This window comes from Passer montanus, unplaced genomic scaffold (genome assembly GCF_014805655.1).
Source record: "Passer montanus isolate IOZ18808 unplaced genomic scaffold, ASM1480565v1 scaffold2, whole genome shotgun sequence".
Lineage (NCBI taxonomy): Eukaryota > Metazoa > Chordata > Aves > Passeriformes > Passeridae > Passer > Passer montanus.
In genome coordinates this window covers 23,162,106-23,175,835 of record NW_024366591.1, presented here as the reverse complement: position 1 = coordinate 23,175,835, position 13,730 = coordinate 23,162,106, and the positions used below count along the sequence as shown (strand labels likewise).

Genomic DNA, 13,730 nt, shown 5'->3' with positions numbered 1-13,730 from the left:
ACTGAAGAGAAATGTAACGCTGCTCTTGCATGCTGCAGGTAATGTTCAGTCCTAGGGGGTGTTAAAAATAGTAAACTGAGCTGTTACTGTACCAGAAATCACAGCTTCCAAAGAAAGGTGGAAGAACAGCTGGAGGAAGCAAATGCCTGGCATGACGGATTTCATCTGCCTGATGGGGTGATGTAGAACTTGGGGTGGTCTGTAGTGGTTTTGTGCAGAAAGTATGTAAAGGAAGGAGTCGTATGGGAAATGCTGCACCAAATCCTCTCAGAACAAAAAGAAACAAAACTTTGCCATAAGCTGTAAGTGGTATGTTCATAAAGGCCTTTTGGAACTCTGTGTAGGTGTCAGAGAATGGTTTGGGTTAGAAGGGGCCTTCAGGATCATTTAGTTCCAACCCTTCTGCCATGGGCAGGGACACCTTCCACTACACCAGGCTGCTCAAAGCCCCATCCAACCTGGCCTTGAACACATCCAAGGATGGGGCATCCAGAACTCCAATCTGTTCCAGTGCCTCACCATCCTCACAGTAAAGAATTTACACCTAATCTGAACTTACCCTCTTCTAGATAAAGCTGCTCTTCCTTGTCCTGTCACCACATGCCCCTGTAAAAAGTCTCTCTCCATTTTTCTTATAGGTTACCTTCGGGTAGTGGCAAGTTGCAGTTAGGTCTTCTCTTTTCCAGATGAACAATTCCAATTCTCTCAGCCTTTCCTCACAGGACCTTTCATCATCTTGGTGGCCTCTTCTGGATTCATTCCAGCAGGTCTGTGTCCTTCCTGTGCTGGGACCCCAGAACTGGATGCAGCACTGCAGGTGGGGTCTCACCAGGGCAGAGGGACAGAATCCCTCATCCTGCTGGCCACTCTGCTTTGGATGGAGCCCAGGATACAATTGGCTCTCTGGGATCCAAGTGCACATTGCTGGGTCATGTCCAGCCTCTCACCCACCAGAATCCCACAAATCCTTCTGGGCATGGCTGCTCTTGGTCTGTTCATTCCCAGCCTGTGTTGATACCAGGGGTTGCCTGGACCCAAGTGGTGCAGCTTGTTAAACCTTTATTAAACCATATGAGATTTGCATGGGCCCACTTCTTGAGCTTCGAAGAGGGCTTATAACTATGAAATTATGAGGTTGAATTCAACAGTCAGGGAATTCAATACAGCATGCTATATGTAGCAAAGCTTGCTACACCTAAGTTTTCCAGTTTGTGTCAAATCACGTGGAACTTGGCACTCCTGACATAAATAAGGATTTTTGTGCATAGTCAAAGAGCAATGAACAAACCACCATTAGGGAACACTAGTTATTATTATTATTACAATTTTAAAAAGGGAAAAGCAGAAGGTATTTGAACAATGAATAAAATTGTAATGGGTTTTGAGGGACAAAGTGTAGTCCCAAACTGATGAATGAGGATTTGGCCATTACAAACTACAATAGCTGTTGTAGATTAGGCTTGCCTCTTTGAATCAAATTACAAAGCTCTTGAGTGCTACCAGTGAATATCTGGAGCTTTTATGAAGCATATGTGTCTCCTAAATTTATCTGTGGAGAAAGAGGAACATTTTGCTTTGTTAGTACTGTCACGTAGTGTGAAATCTGTCTCTTAGAACAAAAATGAAAGCTAATAATGAGCTGCAATGTATTAAAATGGGCACTGGTTCTTTTGAAGTGCTGCCTAGATCCACACTAGCAGTTTGAAGCCTTTGTAACAATCCATAACATAGCCAAAAAGCACACTACTAAACTTGCAGGGTAGTATTGAAGAGAATAATAGCAAATAAAAGATCTGTTGAAATGTGTGCCCACCTGTCCTTCTAGCTCTAAGGGAGCCTCAAACTATGAAAACTACATTTTAAAACCTCTGATGATGAAGGGCATCTGCTGGTGTATGCTTATTCTCAGGGATATCACTCTTTTTCCTACTGCTCTGAATAGGTCCTCACCTCAGTTTGGAATAGGCTTTGCTGCTGATGCTTTCTCCTGTGCGCACACACAGCCCCCCTTTCCCATCATCACCAGTTAGCATTCGCTCCTTTGCTGTGTTGTGCTGACTCCACCCAGGCTCTACCAGCACCTGCATGCTCAGTAGGAGATCCAGGCCGGCCAGTGTGTCCCAGCAGGATGGCTCTCATCTCCAGTGTGGGGAGCAGTGTTTTGGATAGACTTACCTGTCAATCAATCACCTCTTCCTCAGTGGCCATGTTCCCTAGAGCACTGTTCATCTGTCCCTGGTTTCTCCATGTGGATCCCATGCAAAACTCCCCACAGCGCTCAGCTGTAGCACTGGCAGTGCCATAAAAAGTTCATTTCACGTTCTTTAGAGAGAAGGGTTGGTTCTATTTATACACCCCACTAAGGGCAGTAGATTGATAACTCTGACTCATTGCTGGCTTGTGGGTTGTCACAGCTACTGGAACTTTTCCTGCCATTTCTAGCACCATTTTATCATTCTCTGACTTGCAGTTAGTGTTACCAGAGAAATTTGTGCTTTCATTTTCAGAATTGTATGCTGCTTTTTTCACAAATTTGCAAAGTTTTGAATTCCAACCCAGTCTTTCCCAGCTTAGTGTTGCCTGCATATTGTATTTAATAAGCATGTTCTGTAATCCAGTCCATTGATAACGATACTGAATAATTTTGGATCTGGGACAAATTTCTTTGTGGAGTGCTTCCGAGATCCAGGGATGTGATTTGTGAAATGTATCCCTTTTTCCCCTTGTATTTTCATAGTTGATGAGATGGTGAGTGCCAGCTCTGTGTCATCAGATGCTTTGTTATAAAAGACTGTACAATTATGGCTACATTTATAGGTTATATAAGGCTAAGTCTGTAGGACTACAACTGAGACTGTAGCTATAATGATTTTAAAAATCCTTGACTAGAGCAGCATCACTTGTAGGAGTCTGTCACTGTCTCATCAGTAAAACCAGTATTGAAACTATCCCTTCTTCAGAAATATGACATTTTTATTTGTTTCTTCACTAAATAAATGTGCATAGGAAAAGTTTAAGAAGAGTTTGCAATTATCCCAAAACCTGTAAACTGGGGAGACAATTTCTATGGTATGTTCTAAGTTAAATTTGTTTTTGTAAGAACATGCAGAAAATTTATTACAGCAGAGGTTTGACTGGGAAGCTGCAATGCTGAGAAAGATTTTGCAGAAGCTCCTTTCACTAAATACAATGTAATAGAATTTAAAAGCCAGTACAGGCTTGGACTGTGTGTGCAAACATCTCTTTTCTGGAGGCAGCTATCAGAAAACAGTACAAGCCAGAGCAAATGGGGAGGCAAAAGGAAATGCAAATAGTCCACTACCTGGTAAAGTCCAGGATCAGGAAATAGATTCATTTCCTGCAATATAGTCTTAAAACACAGTAATACTAAATATTACTGGATTTAATCCCCGGCAGTTGTTAGTATAGGAATTATGTTGGTAGCATATTTGAAAGACTATCTAGAGTCACCTTAATATTTCTTAATATTCTGAAGCTGATTCAGTAGAATGCATGATACTGATAACCGTCCTCCAGCATAAACATGAAGCAGGTAAAGAGATTTTCATAGACATCAGTGCTATAAAGTTAAGGCTCTCATCCTGAGGTAGCCAAATTTTCAGTGACTAAAAGCAAATAATGGCCCTGGCTTCAATTGGGTTTTTTTTCAGGTTTTGAACATGAGCTCACTGTCTTGACTAGACTTGTGCATATAAATCTGTGATGTCAGTATCTAGAAGTGCGACCATGTGAGAATCTGATCAGAACCGATCTGCTTTGTTCTGAAGTAAAACTTTATTTGTGTCAGCAAGTCACATTTCCTTCAGTGCAGAACACAATCAGATGGTTTTAATGCTATGAGACAGCAAATAAAGTGGGATCATGTGCTTAGTTCAAACAAGTATCTGCACTCCAGCTGACTCTGTCAGTCTTCCAGCTGCCTCAATGAAGAAATGCCACTTTGTGGCTACAAAGACAGCCAACATGCTTTTAAAGCATGCTTTGGGGCTTTTTTCTTTAAACAGAATAAATTATTTATCTGCTAATATATATTTATCTACTGATCACTCTAACATCTATTAACTCACTAAGAAAAAAATACCCATGTTCTTTTATGGGAGCCATATGGATAACCCTTTGTAGAGACTTGTTGAGTACTTCAGGATACACTTGCTAAACGGTAACCAAGAACTGGACATAATTTATGATCTGCATTAAATGATAACCAAGATCTGGACATAATTATGATCCTTCTGAACTCCCTGTGTGCTGCCATGTACCACACAATTCTCACTTTCTGAGTCCAAAAGTCAAAGTCTAGTGTGCCCTGTGTTGAGAAATAAAATTATTTTGGCATCAACTCTGGCACCTTCAGTTTCCTACTTTCCTAGAAATGAGAGGCCAAAGAAATCCTCTCTCCTCTTCTGTAAGGCCACCATCAATTTGGATTAATTTATTATGCAAATCATAGAATCAATAAGGTTAGAAATGAGCTCCAATATCATTGAGTTCAGTCTTTGACTAAACACCACCATGCCAACTAAACTACGCACTAAGTGCCACATCCAGTCATCTCTTGAACACTTCCAGAGATGATGACTCCACCACCTTCCTGGGCAGCCCATACCAGTGCTTAACTGCCCTTTCAGTGAAAAAATTCTTCCAGATACCCAGCCTGAACCTTCCCTGGTGCAGCTTGAGGCCATTTCCTCTCAAACTGTCACTGATTGCCTGGGAGAACAATGTCTTTTCAGCTAGTTGTAGAGTGATGCATTTAATGTCCCACATTAAACAATCTGACAATGTTTTCTGAGGAGTATTTCCTAGGTCACTGAATCCTGGCCCTACGGAGAAAACGTATGTAAAATTCTTCTTACAAGTTGACTGTACTCTGCATTATAAATAATTTAGTTCATCTGAACAAGATCATTTTTCAAATCTTGTTAAGCTGAATCCTAAATTAATTTATAAAAAGTTTGTACCAGTAGTTCTGCACTAATGTCATCCTTCGAATTCCATAGTTGTCCATTTTTTGGACATAGCACTGGACATAGCATTTTTTCCATAGCATTGTTTTCCCTAACTTACTGACAGAGAGTTGTTCACTCTTTTCAGACCCATTTTTGCTAGCTTAAACAGACCAGTCTTTGGTAGGCTCCTCCTGTTGAGACTCTTTCTTCTCCCTGGCACCCTGATTCTTCTTTGCACTTCTTCCAGACTGAACTGTCATTGAATATGAATAGGAGAATTGTGTGCAATATTCCAATTTCCATTCACCTCCTGTAGGCAAGAGGTAATCTCAATAGATCTGAGGGATGCTAGTTTGAAACAGACAAAGTCTAGATTTCCAGTTAGTTGTAAACTATAACAACCTTTAATGTTGGCTGTAAACTGCCAATGAAAGAAGTTCTACCAAGAAATAAAAGAGAAAATATCCTGCGTATAATAACAATACCGCATGCCCCATAAGAGCGTGAACATCACAGGGCATTTTTCTTTTTTTTTAATCAGTCCTGTGGTGAAGGCTGCTTTGCTTGCCCCGCGTCTAGTAGAGCTGCTCTTTCTCTCTCTTGGCAAGTTCCAGCGGCACCAGTTTCTCCCTGCGCTGGCTCACCCCGCACAAGGGCGTCCTCACGTATTTCCTGCAGAAGCACAAAACCCCGCACACGTTGGCCGGGGCAGGGATGGGGGCGCGGCAGGACGGCGGAGCGCACCCCGGACAGCCACCCCAGCGCCGGGGATGCCCCGGGATGCCCGGGATGGCCCGGGATGGCCCGGGATGGCCCGGGATGCCCCGGGATGGCCCGGGATGCCGGTGCTCCCCCGCCTGCCCGCACGGGGGCGGCCCCGCCCGCTCCTCCCGCAGCTCCGGCTCCGGCTCCGGCAGGGATGGGCGCCTTTCCCGAAGAGGTGGGCAAGGGACAGCCCCAGGGTCGGCGGCAGCACGGTGGTTAGTCCGTAAAATAATTAGTCAACAAATAAGCTACTTCAAGCCTGGCTGAGTTGCAAATATTCTCCTGTAATCTAAAAGTTAGAAATACAGGATGATACTAAGATGTTCACACATTAATTACTTTTTACTGACAAAATAACGTATCTAGACTCATAGGTGAGTTTAGGTCAAAAAAGGCCTCATAATCATCAAGTCCAGCTGTTAACTGAACACTGTTATCTTCACTATGAGACTAAGTCCCCAGGTACCAGATCTAGATAATTTTTGAACATCTCCAGGGGTGGTGATTCCACCACTTCCCAGGGAAGCCTCTTCCAACCCCTTACCACTCCTTCAGTAAAGAAATTTTTCCTAATATCCAATCTAAGCCTCCCCTGGTGCAATTTGAGACTGCTTCTTCTTGTCCTGTCACTTGTTGCTTGGGAGGAGGGACTGACCCTCATCTGTCTACACCATTTCGTAAAGACACAAGAAAAGCTCATCTACAACAGCTATCAAAATCCACAAGGAGCCTTGAAGTGACATCCAGAACAAACCAGTTTGCAATACAGGATCTCTCCTTCCCATTTCCTGCATGCAACCCAAAACAAACAGTCCTAAATGCAAGATCAGAGTCACCCACCCATCCAGGAATGCCAGACAGCAAAAGTGATGGGGAGCCAGCCTTGGCTGCAAGTGGTCCTCTAAGGGGTGGTCAAAAACCACCTTGCTTTAGGGCCAGTCCTTCAGCACCAACAAAATGTTTGGTTGTTTGCTGAGATCAACATGTGCAAACTCAAGCCTTGAGAGAATCAGAATTTTCCTTTCATTTCCTTTTTTTTCAATAGTTTCCTTTTTTTCCAATAGTTTCCTTTTTTTTTTCTTTTTTTTTTTTCTTTTTTTTTTTTTTTTTTTTTTTTTTTTTAAATGGGGCTGAAAGTCCTTCAGCACCAACAAAATGTTTGGTTGTTTGCTGAGATCAACATGTGCAAACTCAAGCCTTGAGAGAATCAGAATTTTCCTTTTGTTTCCTTTTTTTTCAATAGTTTCCTTTTTCCCAATAGTTTCCTTTTTTTTTTTTTTTTCTTTTTTTTTTTCTTTTTTTTTTTTTTATACATGGCGCTGAAAGGCTTTGTCCCTCTGGCACTTGGGGGATGCAGTCCATGCTTGGTACTTACTGTTTAGCTAGTTCCATGGATATTTGCTCCAAAGAGCATCCTTTTGTCTCTGGTATAAACATGATAACAAAAGCCAGTGATGCTAGACTCATTATTGTGTAAATGAAGCACACCCAGGACAAGCCAATGAGCTCTACAAAGGAAGAAAACATTGTCTTTTTTAATTTTCAAATACTACCATTTTTCTTCCTGTTGCTGTATTTTATAGGATACAGCCCCTAATGCACAGGAGAAGTTAGAAAGAAGCCAGGCTGCTATTCTTAGCTCACATACATTGAAAGAGTGGCTTTGCTTTTTCTAATATGCCTTATGAAAGAAAATTAATGAGTTCCTAGTGGTCCACTTAGCATGAACCTATTGGTTTATTTTATTTGCAATCACTCTGGATGAAAACAGTGAGTAGCCATTGTTACTGGTTTGTGGGAAGGCAGTGGGGATCATGAGTGCCTTGGATTTTTGCCGGGGTCTCTTTCTGGTGCACATTCTTTCTTGGAGTAAATCCAAGCATTTTTCACACTATTACAGTTGTCTCCAGCTAATCCTCCCCACCTGTCAGTGCCCAGCATTTCCACTGTGAGTCACGGCTGCTGTGCCAGAAAGTGATCCAAGAGTGAACACTTAATGGGGCCATCCAAGAACTAGAGGTTTCCTGAGCCTGCAGTCCAGGGCCAGGTAGATCCTTGGGCTGAGGGATGCACTCCAGCCCCTGGAAAGTAAAGTGTGTACAAACCCAACAGCGTGCTGCAGCCCCCTTAGCTCTTTTCCCTGGTAAGATAAACCTGGGCAGCTGAGGCATTTGCCAGTTGTGTCATGAGCTGAAAATTGCAGCTGAAGCTCCTGATCCAGCTGGTACCTCTGCATCAGCACCTAAGTGCAGATGCTGCTGGCCACTGTGACCTCCACGTGTATTCATTTGACAACAGATTTCCCAATCCTCCTTTCCACCACAAACGAGGTATGCATATTTTCTTGTACTTACACCTTCATAAATCCAGATTAGACCCATTTAAGCCAAGGGAGTTACTAGGGCTTTACAGTCTTTGAAACTGAGACCAGGATAACAGAGAGATGTACATTAACAAGTAATGCTGCATGACAAGAGGGGACCTCCCGGTGAAAAAGCTGACACTGAGCACCTGAGGTGTGCACCAGGTGGTTTTGGGGACATTTCCTTAGGAATAACTCAAGTCTGGTCCAAGGACTGAGCAAGTGTTGGCAGCCAGACTACCTACAATATGCATTTTCTTGTTTGGTTTTGTCCAAAAGTTTGTGCAGTTCAGGAGTGCAGTTCTGTGATGCAAAATGCGGGGCAGTGAGTGGGAGTAACTGGATGGTTTCTTTTTGAAGAAGACCCTTGATCCAATTGAAGTGAGACTGTGAGCACAGTGAACTTTACCTATCATATTTTTCCTAGTTTTAACCAAAATAGTATTCAGAATGGAGGATGTGGTTTCTTTCTTTCTCTCTTTCTCGCCTTTTTTTTTTTAAAGAAAATGCAAATGTGAAACCCAGTTTAGTTTTAGTTTAGATCACATTCGTTTCCAAATCTGTCTCAAAAAATATCTAACGGGATAAAAACTACCTTGACTTTTTGTGAGTTGATTGTCTGGCTCTGGTGGAGAGTAATGTAGACATAAGGGAAACCTGGAATTTCTGCTTTCTTATATATTTTGATTTTCAGCACATAATTTTCCTCACAATAAGACTGAAAACTAAAATTTGCAAAGCCTCATATAATATAAAATTAGATAAACAAATTTGCTAATCAACAAATTTCAGCATCAGCATTTAATGTTCCCCTTTGATTATCATCAAATTAGAAGTCATACATGGTAGTCTTCTACTTTCTTGCATTCAGATGTGAAAGACTTTTACCTGACAAAGACATTTTTTTTCTAAAGAAAATTTTCTGAGAGCCGAGACATTCCTGTGAAAAGGAATTAATTAAATGGGATTGTGTTTAAAAATGTCTGATCAGAAAAGCTGTGGTCTGTTCTAGAACAGAACTTGCATTGATTTCAGAAGATGCAGGACTTAATCCTAAACACTCTCAGCCTACCAAGGCAATGGTGTTTTTGAGACCTGAGTTTCACAGCCTGTGCAGTGGATGTGCCAGCTGGTCTGACAGCCAGCACTGTGGGGCTGAAGCCACTGGCACAAAGGTGTGGTGAGGATGGTGAAGTTACACCAACACCTAAACAGAGATCTTGTCTCCTGGGCTTTCACAGCTGCAATTTTAGCAATGCTTTTGTATAAGAGAGACTTATTTTGCCCACTAGGAGAATATCAACTTGGAAGGACACAGAGAAATCTTACCAGTTACAGTCAAAAACGTCAAGGAGATGAGGAGGTTTATACCCCAGTTCATGCTAGATGTCAAAGCCATGGCCCGTCCTCTGATCCCACCAGGAAAAATTTCACTCAGGACCAACCAGGACACTGAAATACAAGGAAAAAAATGTTTCTTTGGAAGAATGGCTCTCCTTGCTGTAATTCTAGGTAGTCCATGGATTCAGGCGACGCCACCTGAAAGAATAAGTTGATTTTCAGGGAGTTAGTTTTGTGAGGACCCACGCTCTGCAGACAGCATGTGCAGTAATCAGCATCACCTGGGATCACCATCCCTTCATCCCTGTCCAGTGGGTGCCTGAGCCAGTGACAGGTGGCACGGGACTGGGGAGGTGAGCTCTGACTGCACATCTGGGTATGAAAGAGAGGTCTGACTAAATAACTCTCGAGTGACATAACACTAATGGAAGTGGGGCAGCAAACCAAAGCAATCTTCAGCCTCAGAGGGGCACTGTGTGTTTATGCCACCTTATAAATCAACCTGCCATACTGAACTATGCTTGCTATTCCAGCTCTCTGCTCCACATAAATGAGATTGCTGAGGTATAAATGAAGAGAGAGGGACTGATTTTTGACTCCTTCATGTCACGCCACACCACACCACAGGTGATCTAAATGCTGGTGCTGCTAGCTCCCAAAAGCAAATTCAGACATGAAGAGCTGGCTGTGTAATCACCTCGATAGCAAGAGAAAAATAAAAAAAAAAAAGACATATTTTTGTATTGTTCCTGATTTATCAGAAAACAAATGAACAAGAACCTATACACAAACAAACCCAAAGCCCAGCCAAAAACCTGCTTCACCCTCTCCTTTTGTTGACAAGCAAGATGCATTAGCAAGAGGTTTCTGTGTGGAGAGGTTGTGAGTTAGCAGATGACTGGCACAAGAGCAGGAAGGTACACATGGATGAGCTGTGTCTTCAGGCCCTTGGCCATTATAAATCACTCATCTGTGCTGTTATTTCAGCAAAGTGACAGATAGGAGTTTACCCAGAACACTTGCACTGGGCAGTCTAGAAGATACATTTTAAAACCAAGCTCTTGTATGTCCAAGTGTATTTCACTGGTAAAGGTAGGAAAAAAAAGGTGCTTCAGGAGGAAACTAAAAAGGACTAGCTTAAATGGGGAAAAACCCCCTGAGCTGAGAGTCAACAGAGCAGATTTGAGCAAATTCTAGATTTCTTAGTACCATAGATTTGGATTTTTTTTTTTTTTTGTGGACTTGGCCCAGATTTTTATATTACTTAAAGAAAAATAAAAAAAGTTTCACTTCCCACCATGCGAGTGACCCACAAGACTGATAATTTTATTACAGAGAATCAAGACCACTCTTTATAATGGCCTAACCCTGTTGGGCATAGTCAAGTGGCCATAACACAGCTGCCACATCTAACAGCAGCCATAGAGAGGCTTCTGTTTCTTTTTTTTTTTTTTTTCTTTTTTTTTTTTTTTTTAATGACTTGGATCATGTCAAGCTTTCACACACTTGCTGCTGACAAGACAAATGTTGGTGTAAAGAAGCACCCTTGGTGCATTCTATGGTGTGCCTACAGACAAATTTTGAACAAAGAAGAAGTGAACTGACTTCTCAGGCAGAAGGCAGCTAGCCCTGCACCTGAGCAAAGTCATGGGGATGTCACGATTGTATTCAGCACGCCCTCAGCACCAGGGCTATTGAAACTAGTATTGTTAGTCACAACACTTCAGGAGCTGAAAAGCAAAGCAGCAAGTAAGTAAGAGGCAAAGGAGCCACTCTGAGGTGTGCATTCACAGCCCCTGCAGTTCATCTCCACAGGACAGCCTGCCAGCCAGCACAAAAGCTCAGCTGCAAAAAGTGTTACACATCAAAATCTGGCAAAAGGGATATTTACCATCACATTAGAACTAAAATAAAGGTTGAAAGAATCCAAACCCACTTTCTGCTGGGCATAAACCAACATCCAGGAACAAAGCAGTGTTCTGGGCACTGGAGGATGGGGTGCAGCTGAAATGTGTGGCGTTGCAGCAACTCCAGTACTCCAGTGCAGTTTTCCAACAGACTGGCCCTTTCAGCCTAACTGATAATTCGTCTGGAGGTTTGAATCGTGTTGTTTTCCTGTTAAGAAACCAAAATACTTGAGGATCTGCATCAGCTGTAATAGTGGTTAGCTGCTTTTATTGCAACCACTTATTTAGTTTAGACAGATGCCACAAAAACACCAGGACTGCTCTTCATGTCTGCTGATGGTCGCTACACCCGCTGGCATGGCCCTGATCTCTGCTTAGGAGTGGATAAGCTCATTCCTCCAGGAGAAAGAGCAGTTGTAGAAATCTGACACTACTGTCTGTTTACTCCTTTCCTCAAGCTGAAGCAGCAATAACCATCGATTCTTTGCTTTTAGCACCTCTCTGGGATTGTGTTTACTATTTGTAGCTTTGCCAAAAAGCAGCAGCTGCTGAAGGTATGGCAGGGATGTGACTTGCTCTGGGGAAGCCAGCAGCCAGTTTCAGGCTCCCATTCATAATGACTGCTGCTGCCTTCTGTGCTGTGCACACACACTGCAGAAATTTAACCTTAACGCTCCCAAAGTTGCTGCCAAGCCCCCCGTGTGCTCTGCCTTCCCAGCCTAAGCAGTGGCATTCTACAGGGGAAATCAGCCTGTCCTTGAAAAGAGGATCCAAATACCACCCCCCAGCCCCCCATCTGCTGTGTAATCCAGCAGTATTTCCAAAGGATGCTGCAATAGCAATCACACTGCACACACTCTGTAGGTTTCAGAGCCTGCTCTGGCCACCCCTGGCTGGTGTCAGTGGAATGGATGGGAAAAGAGCTGGTGATCCCCAGGTGAGATGTAGGCAAGAGATGAGGCTAAGGGCTGGGCAGCATGATTCTCTGTGCTGGATTCAACAACTGCAGGGTTTGTTGCTGCAGGCAGAAACTCACCTTTGCTGACCCACAGTCTGTTGTGTGTTGACAGCAGTTAAGAAAAATTGTGCAGCTTAATGGTCCTTTATCGTGGTACAATATAGAGAAAAGAACACACACTGCAAATGCAGACAGGAATACTGCATTGGCTCAGAGAGCTTAACTGTTTCATTAAATATCACAGAAACTAGATGGCCTGATATTCCTTGCCCGAGTGGAAAGAGAAAAGGATTCAGATATAATATACAGCCCCATGACCAGGATGGTGACATCCACATCTAAACAAAGTCACGGGGGCTGAGTGAGCAGGAAACAGAATAGTAAGGGAAGATTTCATCTAGTCCCATTAAGATTGAATAAATCATGCATAATTGAGCACAGTGCTGGGAGTACATTTTACATACCAGAGATGAGGGTTCCTTTAAGCACTTTGTTGGATGTTTAATGAGAGAAAAATGGCAAATCATGCTTCAGTGCTGAGCCTGAGTAGTTCAAGATGCAACCATGAGCAAGATGCTTTGTTACACTGGTAATAACATTTAAAATTCAATATTCTTGTAGAAAGGGAAAAGTCTACCACATTTTGTTTTGAAAGGAGAACAATATTAACATAACCCTCCTTTGTATAAAGATCAGGGTAAGGGCTTCCATGGTGCTCCAGAGGATGTTTAAACTACATGGTTGAAGGTTTAAAATATACATACAACCAAATTAATTAGAAATAGCTCAGCACAGATAAACTACTGAATGAAGAAAACGATTAGAAATAGGAAAGTGTCTTTAGAAAAAGTGTACATTGTGCCCAGACCAAAAAAAAAAAAAAAAAAAATAGAAATAGCTCAGCACAGATAAACTACTGAATGAAGAAAACTATTAGAAATAGGAAAGTGTCTTTAGAAAAGGTGTACATTGTGCCCAGACAAAAAAAAACAAAAAACCACAGTATGATTGCTGGAATGTTACTTGCAATATCATCATCAGGCAGCCAATTGTTTAATTCCTCAATATTTTTCTTGAAGTTTTCTAAACTACAGATAGGCAGAAGGACAACTGTGCATGCTGCATGGGCCTCTTCTTCTGCATTGTCTCTCAGCACTTGTTATTGGCTGTAGGTTATATGGTTGGAGACAGGGTAACACACTGATTAAGTGGACTTTTTGTTTGAGCCAACACGGCCAAACTAATGAACTTTATACCTGGGCTGTAAGCAAAGAAACATCTCAAACTTCATGTGACATCTTCCTTCTTTACTTCCTTACTTCTGTACTTCCTTATTTCCTTACTTCTTTATTTACTGGTATTCAGTAAATAAATTTTAAAAAGAGAAATTAACATACATCAGAGAAGCAGAAAAATCTGAGAATAAC

The 13,730-nt window shown here is 42.2% G+C and overlaps 1 protein-coding gene across 1 annotated transcript in view; it reads right to left on the bottom strand.

The window, feature by feature from the left end:
- Positions 1-5,351: 5,351 nt before the first annotated feature.
- The window catches only part of SLC2A12 (solute carrier family 2 member 12), a 39,252-nt gene continuing 30,873 nt past the window's right edge, over positions 5,352-13,730 (bottom strand). The window contains exons 4-6 of the mRNA XM_039706866.1: positions 9,427-9,549; positions 7,111-7,243; positions 5,352-5,642 (exon numbers count right to left, since the gene is read on the bottom strand). Of these exons, the coding sequence (XP_039562800.1) occupies positions 5,546-5,642; positions 7,111-7,243; positions 9,427-9,549 (353 nt within the window). The 3' untranslated portion in view covers positions 5,352-5,545. The remainder of the gene's footprint in view (positions 5,643-7,110; positions 7,244-9,426; positions 9,550-13,730) is intronic.